This window comes from Sinocyclocheilus rhinocerous, unplaced genomic scaffold (assembly GCF_001515625.1).
Source record: "Sinocyclocheilus rhinocerous isolate Xijiao unplaced genomic scaffold, SAMN03320098_v1.1 scaffold111, whole genome shotgun sequence".
In the NCBI taxonomy this organism is placed as follows: domain Eukaryota; kingdom Metazoa; phylum Chordata; class Actinopteri; order Cypriniformes; family Cyprinidae; genus Sinocyclocheilus; species Sinocyclocheilus rhinocerous.
Window position 1 is genome coordinate 1734110 of NW_015642811.1, and position 21386 is coordinate 1755495.

The following is a 21386-nucleotide window of genomic DNA, read 5'->3' on the forward strand; positions in this document are numbered from 1 at the left end:
ATCCCCTGGAGTGCGAATTTTACCAGGGGAACCCCGCCAAAAACGTGTATTTTACCCACCGGAACGCGATTTTTAACGGGGAGCCCCCCCCTCGAAATGCGATTGGTCTAGTTTTGGGCTAGGTTTGAATAGCAATTGGGCGGGTTTTGTTGTTGCAACCCTGGCAACCTTGACCTGGCAACCCTGCCTGTCACGTACTTTTTTAGTGCAGCCCAGCACATGTAAATAGGGAAGCGTCTGTGGATTTCTGTTGTTATCATTTTCGTAGTGAACATATCCATTTGGCCTTTAACGTTAATTGTGCAGGATGAGCGCGCAGCAGATGCTGAAAGTGTTCGTCACGAGACGCATTCCGCAGGAGGGCATGAAAATACTCCAAAAAGCCGGGATGTACGAAACTTTATTTGATCTTGTATGCATGCATTATATGTGAATTTAACGTATATAAAATGCCTTGATGCTTTCCCTGGAGTGTTAATGAGATGAAGTAGCTCGTGTCAAAACTAGGGTGGCCACGGTGTTCATTAACAGCATGTGTGTGTGAACCTCAAGGAACTTTGGAGGAAGATAAAGTTTGGCTTCACTCCTGCATTTAAAGTTTCACCAGTGACCTTGTAGCATGCTTACAGTCTAATTGTGAATGTCACACTGTTAGGACACGAGCCTTACAACAAATGTAGCAGAATAAAAACGATTAAATGATTGGAAACCACTTGCACAAATTTTAGGAGCAGTTTTTGTTCATTTAAATGCCTCTGTTATCCATTATGTGCAGGTGTAATTTGTCAGTGTGGGACTCTGATGAGCCTGTGCCCCGGGCAGAGCTCCTGAAGGGGGTGGCAGGTGCTCATGGGCTTCTCTGTTTACTCTCAGACAAAATTGATGCTGAAGTTTTGGATGCGGCTGGTAAGGCAAACCTCTTGTTCCACTTTAGAACAACTGCAGGTGAAGATACTGATTTAGTAATACTGATAACACACATTAAATATTCTCAGGACCCAACTTGAAAGTGATCAGCACTTTCTCTGTGGGATTTGACCATCTTGCCATAGATGAGATAAAGAAACGGTAAGTTTGTGTTTCTGTAAGCCATTAGATTTGACCCCAGAAAGTGAGAAAATGGACAGTGGATCGATGATGATGGATCACAGTAAGGACGTTTATACAATTTAAACACATGTACTATCTTTCTTCGCCCCAGAGGGATACGAGTAGGCTACACTCCTGATGTTTTGACGGATACTACTGCTGAGCTGACGGTGGCTCTGCTCTTGGCCACTGCCCGACGTCTTCCCGAGGGTGTAGAGGAAGTGAAAAAGTCAGTCCAACACCTTTTCTAATATATTACGTCATATATCACAGCTTTGCACAGTTCCAAATGTTCAGTAGTCTTAAAGGGATAGTCCATCCAAAAATGGAAAATGTTGTATTCATTTATACACTTTCTCCTGAGGAACACAGAAGAAGATATTCAGAAGTATGTTGGCAGCTAAACAGTTTTGGTTCCCTTGACTTTCATTGTTTGGACAAAACATAATGTCAGCCAATGGAAACTGAAACTGGTTGGTTACCAATCATGTTACTTGAAATATCTTCTTTTGTGATCCTTTTGTGATGAAAAAAAAGACACGAGGGTGAGTAAGTTATGACAGAATTTTCATTTTTGGGTGGACTATCCCTTTAATGTTTAATAAGTATTATCTTTAAAAACAGAGTCAGTACCACTGTAATATCCCAGTTTTTTTGGGCATATTTCCCATCTCCCAGTGGCGGCTGGAGTACATGGAAGCCTCTGTGGCTGTGTGGTTACGGTCTTTCAGGCAGTACTGTTGGGGTGATTGGTTTGGGCCGCATAGGTACAGTATGAATTATTCATTTTTTCTCTCTCTACCTTAAAATAAGCTACCTATGCATCTGCTCTATTATGTACACCATCTGTTCTTTTAATAAAGTGACTAATTCAGTGATAATCATAGTGAAAACAAGTCACTTTACACATAAGCAGCTTGTTACCATATGTAGTGTGATCTCTCTGGATAATTGAAGATGTCGCCCAATTTATGTTGTTAAAACAATGAAGGTGAATACTTTAGACTTAATCATTATAGGGAGAATTACATTGACTCTAATGCCTTGTTTACACTGCAGGTCTTGATGCCCAATTTTGATTTGTTGCCTATATCTGATTTTTTTTTGACCGTCCGTTTACACGTTCTTTCAATTGAGACCCATATCCAAATCATGTGTTTACACTTGCCATATCTCCTCCATGTTTCCTGTGTTGTTGTCATTTACCGCCTCCACACGTGCTTCTTCCTGAGAATAATATCACATCATTAAACTGCGGAGAAGTACCAAATTGTCGCAGTTTTTATGAAGTACAGAACGCAAGGCCTCAGATAATCTGATCTGCCTGTTTACGTGACAGTCGCATTGGCACATATCTGATATACAGTGGTGTGAAAAAGTGTTGGCCCCCTTCCTGATTTCTTATTTTTTTGCATGTTTGTCACACTTTAATGTTTCAGATCATCAAACAAATTTAATTATTAGTCAAAGATAACACAAGTAAACACAACATGCAGTTTTTAAATGAAGGTTTTTATTATTAAGGGAAAACAAAACCCAAAACTACATGGCCCTGTGTGAAAAAAGTGTTTGCCCCCTAAACCTAATAACTAGTTGGGCCACCCTTAGCAGCAACAACTGCAATCAAGCATTTGCGATAACTTGCAATGAGTCTGTTACAGCGCTGTGGAGGAATTTTGGTCCACTCATCTATGCAGAATTGTTGTAATTCAGCCACATTGGAGAGTTTTCGAGCATGAACCGCCTTTTTAAGGTCATGCCACAGCATCTCAATAGGATTCAGGTCAGGACTTTGACTAGGCCACTCCAAAGTCTTCATTTTGTTTTTCTTCAGCCATTCAGAGGTGGACTTGCTGGTGTGTTTCGGATCATTGTCCTGCTGCAGAACCCAAGTTCGCTTCAGCTTGAGGTCACGAACAGATGGCCGGACATTCTCCTTCAGGATTTTTTGGTAAACAGCAGAATTCATGGTTCCATTTATCACAGCAAGTCTTCCAGGTCCTGAAGCAGCAAAACAGCCCCAGACCATCACACTACCACCACCATATTTTACTGTTGGTATGATGTTCTTTTTCTGAAATGCAGTGTTACTTTTACGCCAGACGTAATGGGACACACACCTTCCAAAAAGTTCAACTTTTGTCTCGTCAGTCCACAGAGTATTTTCCCAAAAGTCTTGGGGATCATCAAGATGTTTTCTGGCAAAACTGAGACGAGCCTTTGTTCTTTTTGCTCAGCAGCGGTTTTCGTCTTGGAACTCTGCCATGCAGACCATTTTTGCCCAGTCTCTTTCTTATGGTGGAGTCATGAACACTGACCTTAACTGAGGCAAGTGAGGCCTGCAGTTCTTTGGATGTTGTTGTGGGGTCTTTTGTGACCTCTTGGATGAGTCGTCGCTGTGCTCTTGGGGTAATTTTGGTCGGCCGGCCACTCCTGGGAAGGTTCTCCACTGTTCCATGTTTTTGCCATTTTTTCACACCACTGTATTTCCACATATGAATGAGGCCTGAAACCGATCTAGAAATATCTGAATGCATGCATTTTTTTCCCCCTGTTTACACGGTCATAGAACACATCCGATCTGTGACATATGAGCAAAAAAAATCTGAATTGGGTCACTGTGTAAATGAGGCTTAAATAAATTTGTTTAATTGACGATTTGTAGGTTTGGCTATTGCAAGGCGACTAAAGCCTTTTGGAGTGAAGAGACTTCTGTACACAGGCAGACAACCCAAACCTCAGGCCCAAGAGGTTGATGGGGAATATGGTAAGAAAGGACAAGAAATTGCCTGATGTAATTCTATATATGAATTCAGATGCAATAAAACTATTTAGAGGGGATAAGAAGATTGTATGATGGCCTCTTTTTTTTAATTTTTTTTTTTTAATCTTCATTCAGTGCCTTTAGACACTCTGGTGAGAGAGAGTGATTTTGTGGTGGTGTCCTGTTCTTTGACTCCTGACACTCAAGGCCTTTGTGACAAAACCTTCTTCAGCAAGATGAAGAAAACATCAATCTTTATCAACACCAGCAGGTGAAAGACAAAGCAGAAAAGCAGAGCGGCAGTGGAACATGTTTGATTGTTTCACATATTTTTCTTTTACTACTTTGCAGTTAACAATTTCTCCTCAAGTCAATGCTAAACTAAAAAAATACTGTTTTCTTTTCTCTAGAGGGGCGGTTGTGAATCAAGAGGACTTGTTTGAAGCCCTCAGCAGTGGTCAGATTGCAGCAGCTGGGCTTGATGTTACAACCCCTGAACCTCTGCCTACCAACCACCCACTGCTGACCCTTAAAAACTGTGGTGAGTGAAAAGCAGCTTTTAAATCTCAATAGTGCTCTTGTAAATCCACTTCAATTGTTATTTTCATGCCATGTATTAGTAGAAAAACCTTGTCTAACTCAGTCTTATGTTGTCTTACAGTGGTTCTCCCTCATATTGGCAGTGCCACCTACTCCACACGTGGTGTCATGAGTGAACTGACAGCAAACAACTTGCTGGCAGGCCTGACAGGCTCTGAAATGCCCAGTGAGCTGAAACTGTAATGCAGATGCCATATTATGTCATTATATGAATGGAGAAGTCAGTAGCGCAAATCTAACTATTTAAATGCACTGCATTAACTACATGAGATTAGAAGGGATAAAACATGTATTACAATCATCTCACATGGATAATCTTGGTCATGACTGGAATAAGATGATATTATTTGATATGCTAAACATGCACATTTGTTCTACTGTGATATTGCACATTCAAAGTCAACACTGAAATGTCCTGATACACCCCAAGCTAAAGTAGCATCAATGTTATAGGTATTTAATTTGTAACAAATGATTTATTGAAACTCCTGTATTTGACATCTCTCGGAGAAACACAGCTTTTGTTGGGGAAACAGTTGAACCACGTTTTCAAGACATCAGGATATTAATGTCATTGTCATTACATTGATTTAGTTGAAAACTTAAAATGTCAAGTTTAGTTTTTACCCTCATAGCACATTTATAATAAAACCAAATATATAAATGGAAACTACTGGGATTTTAAATTTACATTAAAGCAAAGTAGATGATATAAATCCAATCCAAGTTTAAGTCTTGACAACTCAATGGGAATAACTGATCATAGACCATCGTGATAACATTCTGGTAGACATCTCTTGTTTGCCATAGTTTTCAATTGAGATTAGATGAGAACAAACCAAGTACATTCAACTGCATCCAGTAAAAAATATTAAATAAAATAAATGACACAAAGTTACACCATCTCTTCATTAACTGCCATGGTAAGTGACTGTGCAGCATCGTCCAGGTCCTGCATGCTCATCTCAGGGAATGTTTCTGTATCCAGTGAAGTTTCATATGCTGTCAAGCTTCTTCAAAACATAAGGTGCTGAAAAACAAAAATCAACTTATTTTAACCATAATTAACTTTTTAATGGACATTAAGAGACGTTGCTCTGTTTGACACAGAGTTGAATAAGCTCTGTTTGACCATAATGTACTTTAAAGGTGACCTCTATCATTCATAGCCATAGAGACTCCACTGAAATAAGAAGCTGAATAGATTATCAATTAACACACCTCACAGTCACACTGTGCCTCGAGAAACTAATAAAAAAAAAAACTCAGAGTGAGATAATGTCAGTTTTAAAACGAGAACACGCGCACATACATTCATGAAACGCCTGGATACTCACTGACTCGCAGAAGCGCAACATAAATCAAAAAGTTGCGAACAGACGTGATGACATCCTCGCGCATTTTTTTCTTCATCTCCTCCGGGTCCATTTTCGGCCCAAGGCCCTCGATTTTAAACATGTTTAAGATGGAATCAAGGATTATATGTGCCTCAAATGATCGCTCCAAGCCACATTCAATCCAAAATGCATGCGAGAAGGGAAATACGTCACGCTGGACCGGCTTCTAGGACCCCCGCTATTAGCCAACTACATGGTGCCTGATATTAAGTCGGGTATTGTCACGATCAATACATGATTAAAAATAAAGCGTTCCTAATAACATTTTATGATACATCAAGGTGCATATATACCACGAGTTTTAAAAAGTACATTTTAGAAAAAATACGTTTAAAATGTGTCATTTTAGTCAGGCAATATGAAAACCAACACTTCGTGTGACAGCTCATTGTTTTGATTTTTGGTGCGCGCTTGTTGTGAATTGCCTCTAACGTTACCTGTGCTGTGTATAGGCCACACAACTAATAACTTTATTTATTTTAATTATTTTATACAGACATTATCACAGATATTCTGGCGTTTATTTGGTATCCTGTGGCACTGAAGTCTTTTTAAAAACACAAATATTGTAGCTGCATGTAATTTACCTACAAAAAGTCCACATTATTGAATCATGGAGCACAATGGACTGCTGTCCAGTAACGCTTGTCAGACGCACCTGAAATGGGTTAATGGATTCACTGAGACCTCGCCCATCTGGTTACCCAGTAAACGTAAACGAAATGATGTGAATTCTGTAAATGGCCACGAAGAGGATGGTCCTAAGGGGGTTCCCTCCAAAGAGAGCTTGAGGAAACGTAAGTATGGCTCTTGGTTCAGGACATACGTGTAGAATAGGTTGCAGGATTACATACAAATCAGATTTTGAATTTAGGTCTCAAAGTCCTTGAAAATAATTAAATCATATTAAATGTAAATGTACTAATAAAAACATAATAAAAATGACAACAATTCAATATATCCTGTCCCTTATACACATTCTTATGTCCCTTATCCTTGCTGTACTGTATCAATATAGACCATTTGGTCAATAATTGTATTATTATTCATTTTCTTTTTGTATTTTTTAAACATTTTTTATTATTTAAATTTTTTTCTGTGTACTAGAAGCTACAACAAATTCCTTGTGTGTAACTAATAGTTTGCAGTAAATACCTTGCTGTGAATCTAATTTTGATCTTCTACAATTGCTAATACAATATGCATGAAGTATTTTAAATTATTAACCTAAACCAACATCAGTCTGTCATTTAGCAGTTCCAGTTGCCTTGTTTATGGCTACATTGTTAAACATTAAGATGTTAGGATTTGAGTATTTACTATATTGATAACATTTGTATTAGGACAAAATTGTAATTCATTTGACTCCTGTGAATTACTTCTAGGTGGTTTTGTCTTGATTGATGGCCAGAGAGGTGTGTTCTACTCTGAGAGCTGGGAGCCCAATGGCAGCACTTTATACCTGCCTGTAAATGGCACTTTGTTAGCCAACATCGAAAAATATGATCAGATCAGCTTTGAGCAGGGCTGCTTCTGCATTGGTAATACAGCAGGTGGATTTCAACAGAAAGTCCAAGGTAGTCCTCATTAGTTTGTTTGAACAATATGATGGATCGAATTAGTAGTAGCCTGGTTATTTCAAGTCTGCATTGCCTGTGGACATATTTTCTAGTAATCAGATATTTAAAACTACTACTAAGGGAATCTCTTTTTGATTATGCAGGTCAAGCGATCCATTGCTGGCGATATAGTGAATGTGAGCGAAAGCTTTTCATTGCACTTTCTTACTTGTTCACAAACTTACAAGTGAGTTTACTGTTTAATAATATAAAAACAATTGTCTATGCATTAAGGTATGGCAGTTTCTGTCTTCTCGTCATAAATGTGTATTTTCCTTCTTTATTCTGTAGGTGTTCCAGGAAGTTGTTAGCACTCTTGATTGTCTCTGAGGATTCGGAGTACACACAGTGCCATCTAAACTAAAAAGCATAGACCAATCCTATTTTATTTAGTGTAGCCTAGACATTTCTCTTCTTTGTTACAATGTCTTTTTTAAACATTATTTTACATATTGTGATAATCAGTTGAAATATATGTGCCTTGTTGACACAGTGTATTTCTGTTCTGTGCTGTTACAGCGCTTTCACAGTGAGTCAACGATGAAAGATATTCAAAAAAGTTTATTTAGCTAAGCAATGACATGATGTTCCATAAATGTGGATACTGATTTGTTTTGCATGACAAACAATATTGTCAGCGATCTTGAAGCCTCTGTTATTGCTGTGAACCAAAACATGACATGAAAATACTGTATTTTAGATGCCTGTCAAGCTTGTTGCTGATTTTGTGCACATAATTTGTACTCTAAAAATGTTTGTACTGCTACATTGCTGTTGTATGTGTTTAAGCTTTGCTTTTGGTGACTTTTTATATTTTTTACAATAAAATGGAAGACTAATAATTGGAAATCCATTCAATCTGTTGCTGTTTCTTTAAAAATGAAGTTTGTTGACATTGTGTGTAGCATGTAAATGAGTTTGTTTCTTCATGGGAACAGATTTGGAGAAATTTAGTATTCCATCACTTCTTCACCAATGGATGATGTGTAGTGAATGGGTGCCGTTAGAATGAGAGTTCGATAAACATTTGATAAAAATCTCATAATCCACACAACTTCAGTTCATCATTGTTCTGACAAAAATATGTGTTCTTTATCCATAATACTGCTTTCTCCAATGAAAAACTCATCTCTTTTGAATCAGGAGAGAAACATGCACAGATCAAGCACTGTTTACAAGCCAAAATAGTACTGGAGGAAGTGTTATTATGGATCACGGACTGGTATTTTGGCCAGAAGTGACAGTTTAATGTTCGAACCCCTTTGTGATGGATGTTTCTCACAGACACGCAGCTTTTCACTTTACATGTCATGTTGTGTATTATTGTAATGTTTTTATCAGCTGTTTGGATTCTCATTCTGACAGCAATCATTTATTGCAAAGGATCCACTGGTGAGCAAGTAATCTAATACTAAATTTCTCCAAATCTGTTCCAATAAAGAAACAAACTCCACTTACTCATCTTGAATGGCCTGAGGGTGAGGACATTTTAAGCGAATTTCCATTTTTGGGTGAACTATTGCTTTGAGTCCATTGCGTATCATTTTCTAGTCCTATTCTTCCTCTGTATCTTTCCCCTTCTCATCTCTCACTGTTTATACATCTAAAAATGCTGAAATGTTACAAAATTGAATTTGAAATTGGAAAGGGCAAGAGGCTAATATCATTGTTCCGTTACTCTCAAAATTGCTCGCCCTTGGTAAAGTTTGCTGAAGTATAGACTTCAGTTCAGTCTAGAGGCTGTTCACACTCCCCCTCCTCCACCAGTCGCAGCGGGTAGCTCTCCATAGATCATTCATTACGTAGATCCTGTGTGAGTCAGAGGCCTGCTGTCAGACTGGAAAAATAAGATGGAGTGGAGAGACTGTTTGCAGTTTATTTGTTCTTCATGCCTTTTCATGAGGTGAATGAGTGAATGTAATATCTTATATGCAAGACAGATGATAAGCTATTACTTTTTCAAAAAGGAGTAAATTAAAGACTTCATTACTCAAAATGCCATTCAAAATTGTATTATACAAATTATACAGTGTGTACAATGGCTATTAATGTTTTAAATGAGTCTTTTAACTGAACTGCTCAGCATTAATGGTAATTTTGAGAGTACAGTTACTCTATTCGTGTTAAAAGCAACTGGCTGATGGTGAATGTTCCAGTTATTATGGTTCACAGAGGGATTAAAAACACAGCTGGCAGCCAGGATTCACTTGCAATTTGGTGCAAAGAGACCTTATTGGCACCAGTCTACATGATTTGTTACTTTTAGAGCTATGAACATAAGTGAAAACAGCACCATTAATGCTAAAAATTAAGATGAACTTTAAGTGGAATTTTAATCTTTGCCATTAAGTTGAATTTTAATTTGATATAGAACTGACAATAATGACTGAAATCACTTTCAATCACCCATTTAATATAAAATGACTAAGTCAATGCATGTTCTAAATGTCATTATAGTCATAATAATTTAATGTAATAATTATTATAAATAATATTAGGAATAATCATTTATAAATAACGTTAATAATACAATTTCTATCTAGCACATTAAGAAGATTTTTACATTTTCTAAAGAAAATGAGAGGAGTGTTTACACATGCAAACTCAAAAGCGTTCACCATACTTTGCATTTACATTATGGTCTAAACAGGTGTAGTTCATCTCTTTGAACACTAGACTGCAGCGTAACACAAGCCATCTCCCATGATGCTTTAACAGAGCGGTTAACCTAAACATGAAATTCAAAGTCTGGATATCAAACCACATGTATGGCACCTTGCACCCTGTAGTACATAATGCACTATATAAATAAAAGACAAAAAACACCTTCACCTGTTTGTCGTTATTGTCTCTGAGAGAAAACTCTCCACACAAGTATCAAGCATGACCTATTTTTTTTTCTACTTCACTGTTATATATCTAACAAAAAGGTGGGGATATCTACCCCCCCTACTGAAACCCAGCACAAAAAAAGGTATTTTTTCCAGCCCCTAACTCCTCTCAGGTGGGATTAAAGCAGTACGCACGCTTCATTAAAGACAGCAGACGCCTGTGTGCCTCCAGTGAGGATAGAGTATTTAGCTTTCTGTCATAGACAGCTAGAGCTCTCTCATCTTCTGTTTCAGCTGGCGAGGGGCATTGGACAGCCCTAACCTTGAGTTTCTTCCTTTCTAACTGAGAATCTGATTAAATGAGGCCTGGTTGGCTCTGACAGATACCGAGTGCTGGTGTGGTGATGAGAAAATGAGCTCTTTATCACCTCCTGAGAGAGTGAGTCGGCATGTTTAGTGGGGATGAGATTTGCTCATTTCAAAAGCTTCTACGTGGTCACCAACTAAACTCTGATTTTGCACTTAAACATTCGATGTGGGTATATGTTTAGTTAAATTGAGATGTAAATCATTTTGAATTTAACTCTGCAGCTAATACACCATTAAAGAGGATATTGCTATTGCGATAATGGCAATTATTATGATAATGGCTTATACGTCTATGGCAACATGCCTTTATGGTTTCTCAGACTGCGGGCTCATATTTTGGTTTGTTGCACATAAGGGAATACTAACAATTTACGTGTTTCTTTGTCCTTAACTTGAACTCAGTAATAAAAAACCACTGTGTTTTTTTTTAATTTCGTTAAATCATTTCCCCTTTCTCATATCAAGCCATTCTCAGATGCCTGTCTGTATGACGTCACACAGACCCAGGCCCCTCCCACAGTTGTTGATTGACACTAGCGTTCCAAATTATGACAAAAATTGTAGTTGAACTTAATACATTACTTTACACATTTTAGGTAATGTAATCAGACTACTTTTTGATTACTTTTGACCTAAGTCATTCATCACACATTTATGACATTATCACATTGATAATTGTGTACCATATTGATATAAAAATAAAAAGACTAAGAAAATATATTCCATTTGTTGTAATTAACAACATGAAGTGCATTAACTTTATGTTACGTCAAGGTTTCCCAAACTGGGATTTGTGAGTTTAATGAAAAGCTAATAATTAAATGATAAAAATGTAAAATGAAAATAAGTCATTTTAAAATAACATCAATCGAAATAATAAAAAAATTATTGTTATTTTCGATTGCTGTGCTGTTGGGAAATTTCAACACCTGTTGATGCTGTATTTTTCGTTAATTTAGCCACTGCATTGAATAAATACCTGGGGTTATGTTTGTTTTCTTCTAAAAGAGACGAAAAGTAATCAGATCAAACGGTTCCGGTTACAGAGCCTCTGTACTTCACAAAGAGAGAGAAAAGAAATGGAGCGAGAGAGAGAAAAAAAAGAAAACAGCAATAGATGCGAATGGAAACAGGAATGACAAGCTAACCGGCTAACGAATGCTAACGCACTGGAAACGCGGTTTTAGAATAAAAGCGAACGATCAAATTAATCAGATTAGTTTGATAGATAATATCAGAAATATGGTGGGAATTAAGTTATATTTTAACACTTTAAACAACAGAGAGTGATAATAAGATCGAGATTCAATAGAAAAGTGAAGCTTACACGGAGCTAGAATCACAAAACACTCAGCAGCACGGCAGACCAAAACATTTTGGGAATGTCTGCAATACATGTAAATGAGAAATAACATGAATCTGTGCAATTTAATGTGTTTGAAAGACAAAAGCATTTCAAAGCTATAGTAATACATGGTTAAATAACCTACTAATTCAAATAAAAATGTCAAACTACGGTACTATCATCAGTAGTTGAATCTTAATTTTTGGAATCTGATTACGTAATCCAGATTATATGTAATCAAGTTACTACCCAATCTTATAGTTGGCATTAAATAAAAATGGTTATATATTCTCATAAGTTCACATCTTATTGTGAGCAATTCATGCGTGCATGTGTTTAATGTAAAAAAAAAAAGAAGCAATTTTTAATAAAAATTTTCAGTCATCAATAATCAATTTTCAATCATCTCCAATCATTTAGTTTGGATAAACCCTGCCCTTTTTTCCACAAGCAAATACAAGTTCACATTCAGATCTGCTTCTATCTAAAGTTCCCACCCAATTTTTTAAAATTTCCGATAAGTCAATTTTATTTGTATACCTTTTTTTTTTTTTTACAATACACATGGTTTCAAAGAGGCTTTATTATGTTAATGTTTATAATTTTTTTGTCACATTTAGCAGAGCTGGGTGATAATACAGTTTACATTTACAACGATACAAGCAAGCAATCAGTTGGGATTTGCTATACAGGATATATTATTTTACATGGGTATATGCACATAAAACTGACTATATTTATTAATCCAACTTTATACAGTATATAGTGCTATGTGGTGTAGTTAAAATATATGGTAAATTTTGATTTGCTATTTAGTATATATAGTTATACGTAAATAAAGTTACGTAAAGTTGGATGTATTAGATTCAACTTCAAATATATTTCTCTGAATGATATTATAATCTAAAATATCTGTCTGTACTCCTGTTACACTTTGGCCATGCAAGGACAAACATGTTTCCTGAATACTCCTTCCCTCTGCTATTGGTTAGACAAACAGAAAGCCCCGCCCCAAACTCACCCCATTGGCTGAAGCGGTGTTGATATGTCAGGCTGGTCGGGATTATCAAACAAACAAAGCAAGGTTTTCCACAAAGCCACAGTGTTTACACTTTGCAGGGAAATCAACATACAGCTGGCATATAATTGTCTCTGCATATCAAGAAGGTACTTTAACCTTTTAACACTTCACTTTTGAACTTAGCAAGCAGGTTTTATTTGGCATGTCACACAGGAGTTGGTGGAGGCAACATAAACCTTGTTTAGAGATACATTACCCAAAGCCTTTCCTGTATATGATGGAGGTGTTATGCAGTGGAGTTAATGCCTGAAATGAGCTCCACATGGATGCAGAGGCCAGCTGTAAGAGCTTCAGTCTGATGTGACATCAGATCAGTGCTTACAGGCATCTGTGCTTGTCTAGTCAGAGCCAGCTTTCCTGTGCTATGATTGAGATCACACCGGCACCTCGTCTGTGCCAGACTAGCGGTGTTTGGCACTCGCCATCAGCCATTATCCAAGACCCTGCAGCTCCTCCATGCACTGCTGCACAAATGCAGCGTAACTGCCATCTGCTGAAAATCATGTCACAGTCAGAATCTTTTAACCAGTCAGTGCATTAGCCAGGGAATGGATTGCTACATGGTTAGAGCTGGGTGGTAGTGGATGATGGCTGCATTCGAAACCGCATACTCTCTGAGTAGGTACTCAATTTCAATAAGTACTTACTCACCGGGTGCTAAAAGAGTAGGTACTGTTTGGCCTCAATGCATTAAATATGAATGCGATCCGCCATGTTGACGTAATCTTCTTCTTCTTTTAATTTTTGTGGCGGTTTACAATCATGATTTATCAGATGTATACCGCCGCCTATTGTACGTAGCATGGATCATGGTCCCTTAATGTTGATGTTAACATGTGACCTCCGACGTTAAAACAAGTTCAATAATTACTTGAGGTGACAGGTGTGCACTACCACCTGATCACAACAGTAAATTGCTTACCCTGCCTAGTGCGGTTTTTCTTAGCGTTTGGAATGTTTGGAATTGTATTACAAAGGAGACATCGGGCAGCTGCTCGCAGATCTTGCCTTAGGAAAAGATTGTTGATTTTATACTCAAAAAATGTAAGTGTCACTACTTAAAAATTAAGATGACCCCAGAATGAACTGCATTGCTAGCCCACCCCAACACTTTCACACAATGATAATAACAGATGCAGACCTATGCATAATTGTACTACATATTTTCTTACTGAAAATTGTATAATTTCATGAAAAAAGATTAATTTAATTGTTTTCATATGTCATGCATGAAAACACAAGACAAATTGAGGACAAATTAAGTAATGAAACAATTGCTTTATTTACTGACATTAGGAAACAATAAAAATGAGTGAATGAATTAAATTAACCATCACATTAACTGTATACATATAAAAGTCAACAACACATGAAACAAAGCTTTATTTGAATTTAATGTTCTAATAAACTCACACATATTTACAGGCAGTAAACGCCGCATCCTACTGCCATGTCAACACAGCTGTGCCGATTCTGTGGTTTTATTTGGACCAAGCAGCTGACCACCGTGCCCACCATCGCCTGTCTTTGCCATCAATCGGGTCTCTCATTGCAGCAGTCAGATTGGAATCTGACCATGGATGGGAAAAGGACATCGAGGTCCTCGTGTTCCTCCACTGGCTTGCACATGCAGCATCCTACAGGGTCGTGTCACAGACCTTTGATATGCCCATATCCTCTGTGCATGGGATTGTGCACAAAGTGAGCAAGGCAGTCATAGGAATTTTGAGGAGGGTGATTTCTTTTCCAACCGGTGATGAACTGGAGGCAGTGGGAGCAGGATTTGCACATCTAGCTGGGTCACCAGCTTTCAGTCGAGCAGTCGGTGCAATAGACGGGTGTCATATCCGAATTAAACCTCCAGCAAATAACTCCCACTGTTACTATAACAGGAAACTGTTTCATTCCATCCAACTCCAGGCCATCACTGATCACCAGGGGAAATTCCTTGATGTTTTTGTGGGATATCCAGGGTCTGTGCACGATTCTAGGGTACTGAGGAAGTTAACAGCCCTATATATGCCGGTAGCTTATATCCACCTGCAGGAAAGTGCATCCTCGGGGATGGTGGCTATCCTTGCCTGAGTGCACCCATCTGCCTCATTGCCCTGTATAGGCTCGTTTCAACAGCAAGCACTCCCACGCACGAAGCATAGTAGAGCGAGCCTTTGGCATGATGAAAACATGCTGGCACTCCCTTTTCTTCAAGGCCTTGGAGGTGAGCCCTGTCTTCGTGCCTGAGGTTGTTGCATGCTGCACTGTGCTTCACAATCTCGCTCTTCTCAATGGGGACATCATTGAGCCAGTGGAGGAAGACCATGATGACGGTCCCCCTGAACCCCACAACCTTGAACCAAGAGGGGTAGAACATGTGCGGGACAATCTGGCTGCTGCTGTGTCCGCTCCAAACATTCGTGTGCCTGCTCTCCATGAGCACGACTACCTGTGAAAGATTAAAACAGGTTAAGACACTTTGGATAAAAATGTCTACTAAATACATTAATAAAAATAAATGTGATTTGTATTTCTTAGTAAATCCTTTTTTGAAAGTGTCTCTGTCGTCTTAGTTTATTTCTTCAGGGTACTACTACAGGCTTATATAAATTTATATAAATTTCATACAATTTTTATTTGAGAGGTTAGTTCACTCAAACATATAAATTCAGTCATTATTTACTCACTTTCATGTCGTTTGATCCCTCTGTTTTTGTTCATTACACTATTTGTTGATGCTTTTGAGGCTTCTAAAAGTCAGGCTTTATCAGGCATATTATTGTATGATCAGAAACCAGCAGAATATACTTGACCAAAATCACCATTTATGTTCAGAAATAAAACTAGAGGGATCGAACACCATGACGTTGAGTAAATAATGACTTTAATAATGAGTTTATAGTGTATGATCTAGTGTGTGAATCGCGTTTGGTCTCGTACTGTATCGCGTACCTTGTCAGTGTCGTGCGCTTTGCTTGGCCATTTGGTGTGATAAACAGGAAAGTGTGTCCAGCTGAATTTAATTTGAGTTTTGTTAGACGAATATAAAAAGCTTAGTACACCGCGGCAGCGGTCGCGGCAGCCCTCGTGTGAAGACCGAAGAGCGTAAAGACCATTGACTCTACCGTTAGACTCCACCGAGCAGGGACACCGACAAGACACATAAGTATCACTTCTGAATCATTCTCTTTCCTACTACTTGTTCCCCTTCTGTTTTCAGTTATTATAACCAATTCTTACTATGTGTTTCCAGATCCCTACTATCACTACCGTGTGTGTGTGTATAATGTGTATGTATGTAAATATAAAAGCGTCTGCTAAATGACTAAATGTAAATGTAAATGTATGATTGGGTGAACTTTAATCACTGTTACTATGTGTAGTTAATGCAAAACTTAAGGTGGTTTGTGCAAACAGTCTCAACATAGGTTATGAAGGGCCATTGTCCAGCAGAGTTAATTTCCTACCCTAATGTGTGTGTGTGTATGTGTGAAATTAATTTCTCATTTAAAATATGTTTGTTCTTCACAAAAATACACGTTTAAATATACATATACATAATTTATTTATGGACTTATTTTTTTTGCAATTGATTCAAGGAGGTGAAGTAATCTTTCCTCCCTTTGACTTGCTTCCCGGCGCCACCTTTCTTCTCTTTCTCTGTCCTCAGCATGTCATCTCTCCTCCTGCTCTTGTCTGTCTCGTTCTCGTCTCTCCTCCTTCTCCATTTCTCTCCATCTTTTCTCCTCCCTTTCGACTGCTTCCTGCTCTCTTGCCAATTCCCTCTCCTCCATCTCCCTGATCTGATTCTCAGTAGATTTCTAGGTTCTTTTCCTTGATGCCCTTGGTGTGTCTGGGGTTGGGCTCACTGAGGATGTAGAGGCCACAGCAACATCCGGGCCAGATGAGGCAATAAGGGCAGGTGGAGCGATGGAGGGCCTGCCCCCAATTGCCTCATCCATGGCCCTGTACCACTTCCAAGATGCTGCTGGGCTCTCCATCCTCAGTGCTCACACCGGTTGCCGGACATTTGAGATCCTACAAAATTGCACAAACAAAACAAAAGCAGTCATTTTAACAGCACAATGTCAATTGATTTCTGTATTAGAAATAACAGCATGATCTTTATATTTTTTTTCAGGTTTTCCCATATATATATATATTTTTTACAAAGGCCGCCGTCACCCTGCCTTGCAGGCCCTGCTCCATCACAAAAGCTCTGCTCACAAATCAAGAATCAGAAAAGTGCTGTAATATCTCTGTTTGAAATAACATTAGTTAACAGCATATGACATGAGTTTTTATTGGTTTCTGCAGTATACTCACTCAAAGCCTTTGATGGCTGCATTTAGTTTTCCGGTGAAGAGAGCCTCATTAGCCACTCTCCACCGGATAAGCACACGTGTGTGCTCATCTGTCCCTGTAACATTCAAACAAGATTGTTACAAGTTACTTCTGTGATTTATATTTTCAACACTACACACAGAAAAAAAGTCCTTCAGTGGTTCTTGGGGTTGTTTGAGGTGCTATATAGCATTAAAATGGTTCCCCTATGATTACGAGCCAGCGAACCACTTTTAGTGCTATTTAGCACCATTTCTTTTAGAGTGTACATTTAAATGTTGAGGCAGTTGCTGATGTGTTTTATCCAAAAACATTTGCTACTCAATTTATCAACAGTACTAATTGACAAATACATTTGATAGCTTATTGATAACTTTAATTACTTGAAACGTTAAAATAGTATGTTTTTATTTACATTACATAATTATTTACATTAGCAGTGTTGACAACAGTGAATTCTACTACATAGCTAATAGCACACACACATCACTGATGTTTATTTCATGTTGTGATGTTCTCTTCTGCAATACTTGTCGAAGATGTTTCTGTCAGATATTACATACACATTTAGTAAATGTCTTTAACTATGTATATGATTTAGAACATATAAAAGTCACAAGCCATCTGAATTAACGTACGTCATTTTCCTAGTTAAAAATTGCACATTAACAAGCTTGCAATCACGACTTTAGAAGTGGGAATAATGAAATTTACGATAGCGTGTGAATGCAGCAATCCACTTTGTAGACGCATGTGTGCTTATTGGAGCTCCCCAGTGGCTATAAATAAACATGTTTTTACAACAAAATCACAAATATACTATAATGTCTGGGTCAATACCTTAAACAATTCAACAGCTTACTTTACAGTAGTTCAAAAAATGCCATTTTAACACAAGAAACCATGTTTTTGTTTTTTAATACTCACATTTGAAAACATCATCGTTCTTCTCTGCCATGTTCGATTATGACGTATCCTCTTCCTCTTCCTCTTTTTCTTCTTCTTCTTCGAGTGCGTCTCAATCAGCTCCCTTGTTCAGTAGTCAGGGCACTGATCAGGGAGTCGGCCATTTTAAGGGCTGTCTCAATCGCAAAATCTTTACAGTGCACTGGAACGTTCGCTCCCTGAAAAATCCCATAATGCACCTCAAAAACTAGGGAGCATCGGCGCTCACTATGCTCCTTTGCCGGAAAAATTTATGAAACGTGAAACATAAACCACACGAGTCAACTCGATAAATATAATGACACACGATAGAAGATTTGAAAAGACAGACCGTTTTTTTGTATATTTCAACATAAACACACATCGCTAGACAGGTAATGAACACATCTAATTAAAATGTATAATTAATATTCGGCTGAAATGTTGTAAGAACATGTAAGAGAACGATGTGTTTAAAGAGAATAAAAAATAATATCAAAATCAGATTGGTCCTGCCTGTTGTTTATTAATTCCATTTCCAGTGATGACGTTCTACTATGTTGTCCGTTGACGTTGTACGTAATCATGTCACTGGAAATCGAGTGATCACTGTCCCCACGTGCAGTGAGTCAGGGAACTTACCAGTGACCGAATTCGTGTACACGATCGACTGATTCACGAGCTCGGGAGCTAGGGAGCTGATTGAGAAGCACCCTTAGAGATTTGTGGCTGTTGACGCATCCTCTCTTCTTCTTGGTTAACGTATCCTCTCCCATGGCATTGTGGGATAGAAAAGTATCTTTAGATTGGCACTTCGGAGACTGGGCGGGACGCAGTAGGCAATCCGGTAATCTCTCGCCTACTCTTTTATGGATACTGTGATTTTGAACATACTACTCTTCTCATGTACCCATTTCACCTACTATACAGTAGGTAAGTAGGCATATTCTAACAATATTTAATTATACGTACGCCCGAATCTCGCGAGAAGTACACTGTAAAAAATTAATGTGATTTTAACAGTAAAAGACTGTAAAAATGCTACAGTAAAAACCTGTTAACTGTTAACAGTAAGTTTCCATTGATTTCTAGTAGTGTCCTCTTTTGGAAGGCCAAACAAAGTAGTTTCACACGGCGGGCTAGAGTGAGCGGAGGCAGGCTAGAGTGAGCGGGTGGCGGGCTAGAGTGAGTGGCGGCCGGCGGGCTTGAGAACGGCGCTGATACATTTTTAAAGGATTTTTTCATAAATGGATATATTTTGTTGCATTATAAATGTATTTACTTTCACTTTTAATCAATTTAATGCAGGAATAACAACATAAATACAGTACACTGACCCCAAACTTTTGAATGATAGTGTATATTGTTTTTAATATTAATCTTAATTAAAGTGAAAACTTAAATAAATTAGTTTACAGGAACCCTCTGATTCACTAGAATGAATCAGACTTATTAGTGGAACATATGAGAGAGAAGAATGCTAGTTTATTGCCTCCGTTTACCGAATTGTAAATGTGCGTTGAAAAACAGCACAACTATTGTCACACATAAAAAATAGAAAAAAAATGTTTTTAAGCGACTACCGTTGCTGTAAGTTTGTTTTGATACTCCCCAGAACTGGCTTGTACAGATTCACTTGTATTCCTAGCACATTTGAAGCAGCTTGTCGCATATGATAACAGTTATCACACATATCCAAAGGCTTCCCAAAGGTGCGTGTGACACAAAAAGAGATACTTTCTGCATGATTGTGTGAGTATCTTGTAAAGCCTTGTGGAAATTTTCCCCAGGGAAGGCATTTTCACCCTCAATAAGTCATAATTCAGACATTAAGTCCCTTCAGTGATGATAAGACTATATGAGCCATGTCAACAGGGGGTTCAAAGAGCCCTTGGTCACACGCTCACCTGGCTCCGTATAAATACCCATGCCTGGACAGGGGGAAGATAGGGGTCGTGATAACCGGTTGTATGAATCTACAAGGGCTTCTGAAAGAGCCAGCAGCCTGCGGACATGTTTATGCAAAAACATCACGAGAGGAAACAACATGGTGTGACTAGTGTGCGTTTACTTCTCTGTAGGTTTGGAAAAGGTTTTGCCGTGCCCTGTGGCTAACTGTCATATTCAAATGGTTCCCAAAAGATTTGAGAAAAAATCCTGCTTGCACAGTGCTTTCTCCTGACAGCTGTCTCTAAATTTTGCTCTCATTGTGCCACAGGATATTCCACTTGACACTTAAAAGCGACACACTAACACAAAAAAAGACAGTATTAGCCCTCTCTTTCATAGGAATATTCTGATTTTAGTACAAGTTAAACTCTACAGCATTTATGGGATAATGTTGATTACCACAAAAATGAACTTGTCCTTCCTTTTCCTTAAAAAAGGAACAAATATTTGGGTACAGTGAGGCATTTACAGTTGAAACAAATGAGGCCAATTTAAATAAATAATCACTGTTTCAATTGTATAGCTACAAGGTACAAACAATATGCAGGTTAATATGATTTTAGTGTGGGAAAAAATAACTAACTTACCTTATAGACGTGAAGTTATTCAATTTGACAACTTTGCCATGAGTTACGACAATGAAAGGCTATAAACTCTAAAATAACTGTAAAATTATTTTTTAAAACTTCTTCAAATAATACACCAATTTTAGCAGAATTAAAGTGCTTTTATAAAATTATATACTTCACATTTCTGCTTTTAAATCTCTAATTTGCCCCATTTACTTCCATTGTCAGTGCCTCACATTTTTTGCTTTTTTAAAGGGGTCATATGATGCGATTTCATTTTTTCTTTTCTCTTTTCATCGACTGAGTCAAGCATCTACACAAGATGAAAATGGGAGACAACTAAAGAATAATGACACAACACATTAAGCTGTCTGTCTCCTGATTATGTCCGTTTCTCTGTGATAGGCCAATTGTGGCTCACTGTCAATTTGTGGAAGATTAGCAAAATTCATCTTTCTGATAAACTCTCTCTTTTTCCCTTTTCTCGCCCCATCTGTTTCATCTCTCCTC

General features: G+C 38.0%; 2 protein-coding genes and 1 long non-coding RNA gene across 3 annotated transcripts; 1 reads left to right on the forward strand and 2 right to left on the reverse strand.

Annotated features, from left to right (window-relative positions):
• Window positions 1–185: 185 nt before the first annotated feature.
• On the forward strand, window positions 186–4837 carry grhpra (glyoxylate reductase/hydroxypyruvate reductase a). Its single transcript, XM_016573665.1, has 9 exons — window positions 186–390; window positions 776–906; window positions 996–1068; window positions 1202–1318; window positions 1768–1856; window positions 3755–3856; window positions 3989–4124; window positions 4264–4394; window positions 4515–4837. Exons 1-9 carry the CDS (start codon window positions 308–310, stop codon window positions 4634–4636), a joined length of 984 nt encoding a protein of 327 aa, XP_016429151.1. The 5' UTR covers window positions 186–307; the 3' UTR covers window positions 4637–4837.
• Window positions 4838–4909: 72 nt separating this feature from the next.
• tomm5 (translocase of outer mitochondrial membrane 5 homolog (yeast)) lies at window positions 4910–5988 on the reverse strand. The gene is made up of 2 exons (XM_016573666.1): window positions 5791–5988; window positions 4910–5483 (listed from the first exon to the last, which is right to left on the reverse strand). The coding sequence occupies exons 1-2, from the start codon at window positions 5909–5911 to the stop codon at window positions 5449–5451; spliced, it is 156 nt and encodes a 51-aa protein (XP_016429152.1). The 5' UTR covers window positions 5912–5988; the 3' UTR covers window positions 4910–5448.
• Window positions 5989–17257: 11269 nt separating this feature from the next.
• Window positions 17258–18426, reverse strand: LOC107756448 (uncharacterized). The gene is made up of 3 exons (XR_001641814.1): window positions 18361–18426; window positions 17412–17509; window positions 17258–17308 (listed from the first exon to the last, which is right to left on the reverse strand). It is a non-coding gene; the product is annotated as an uncharacterized LOC107756448 (long non-coding RNA).
• Window positions 18427–21386: the final 2960 nt, after the last annotated feature.

Bases quoted from the DNA above. Each gene is read 5' to 3' on its own strand.
- grhpra (XM_016573665.1), top strand. From the start codon at position 308: ATGAGCGCGCAGCAGATGCTGAAAGTGTTCGTCACGAGACGCATTCCG. The intron at 1,319-1,767 runs GTCAGTCCAACA...CCCATCTCCCAG, and splicing joins GGTGTAGAGGAAGTGAAAAA to TGGCGGCTGGAGTACATGGA. The intron at 3,857-3,988 runs GTAAGAAAGGAC...ATCTTCATTCAG, and splicing joins AGAGGTTGATGGGGAATATG to TGCCTTTAGACACTCTGGTG.
- tomm5 (XM_016573666.1), bottom strand. From the start codon at position 5,911: ATGTTTAAAATCGAGGGCCTTGGGCCGAAAATGGACCCGGAGGAGATG. The intron at 5,484-5,790 runs GTGAGTATCCAG...TTTGTTTTTCAG, and splicing joins TGTTGCGCTTCTGCGAGTCA to CACCTTATGTTTTGAAGAAG.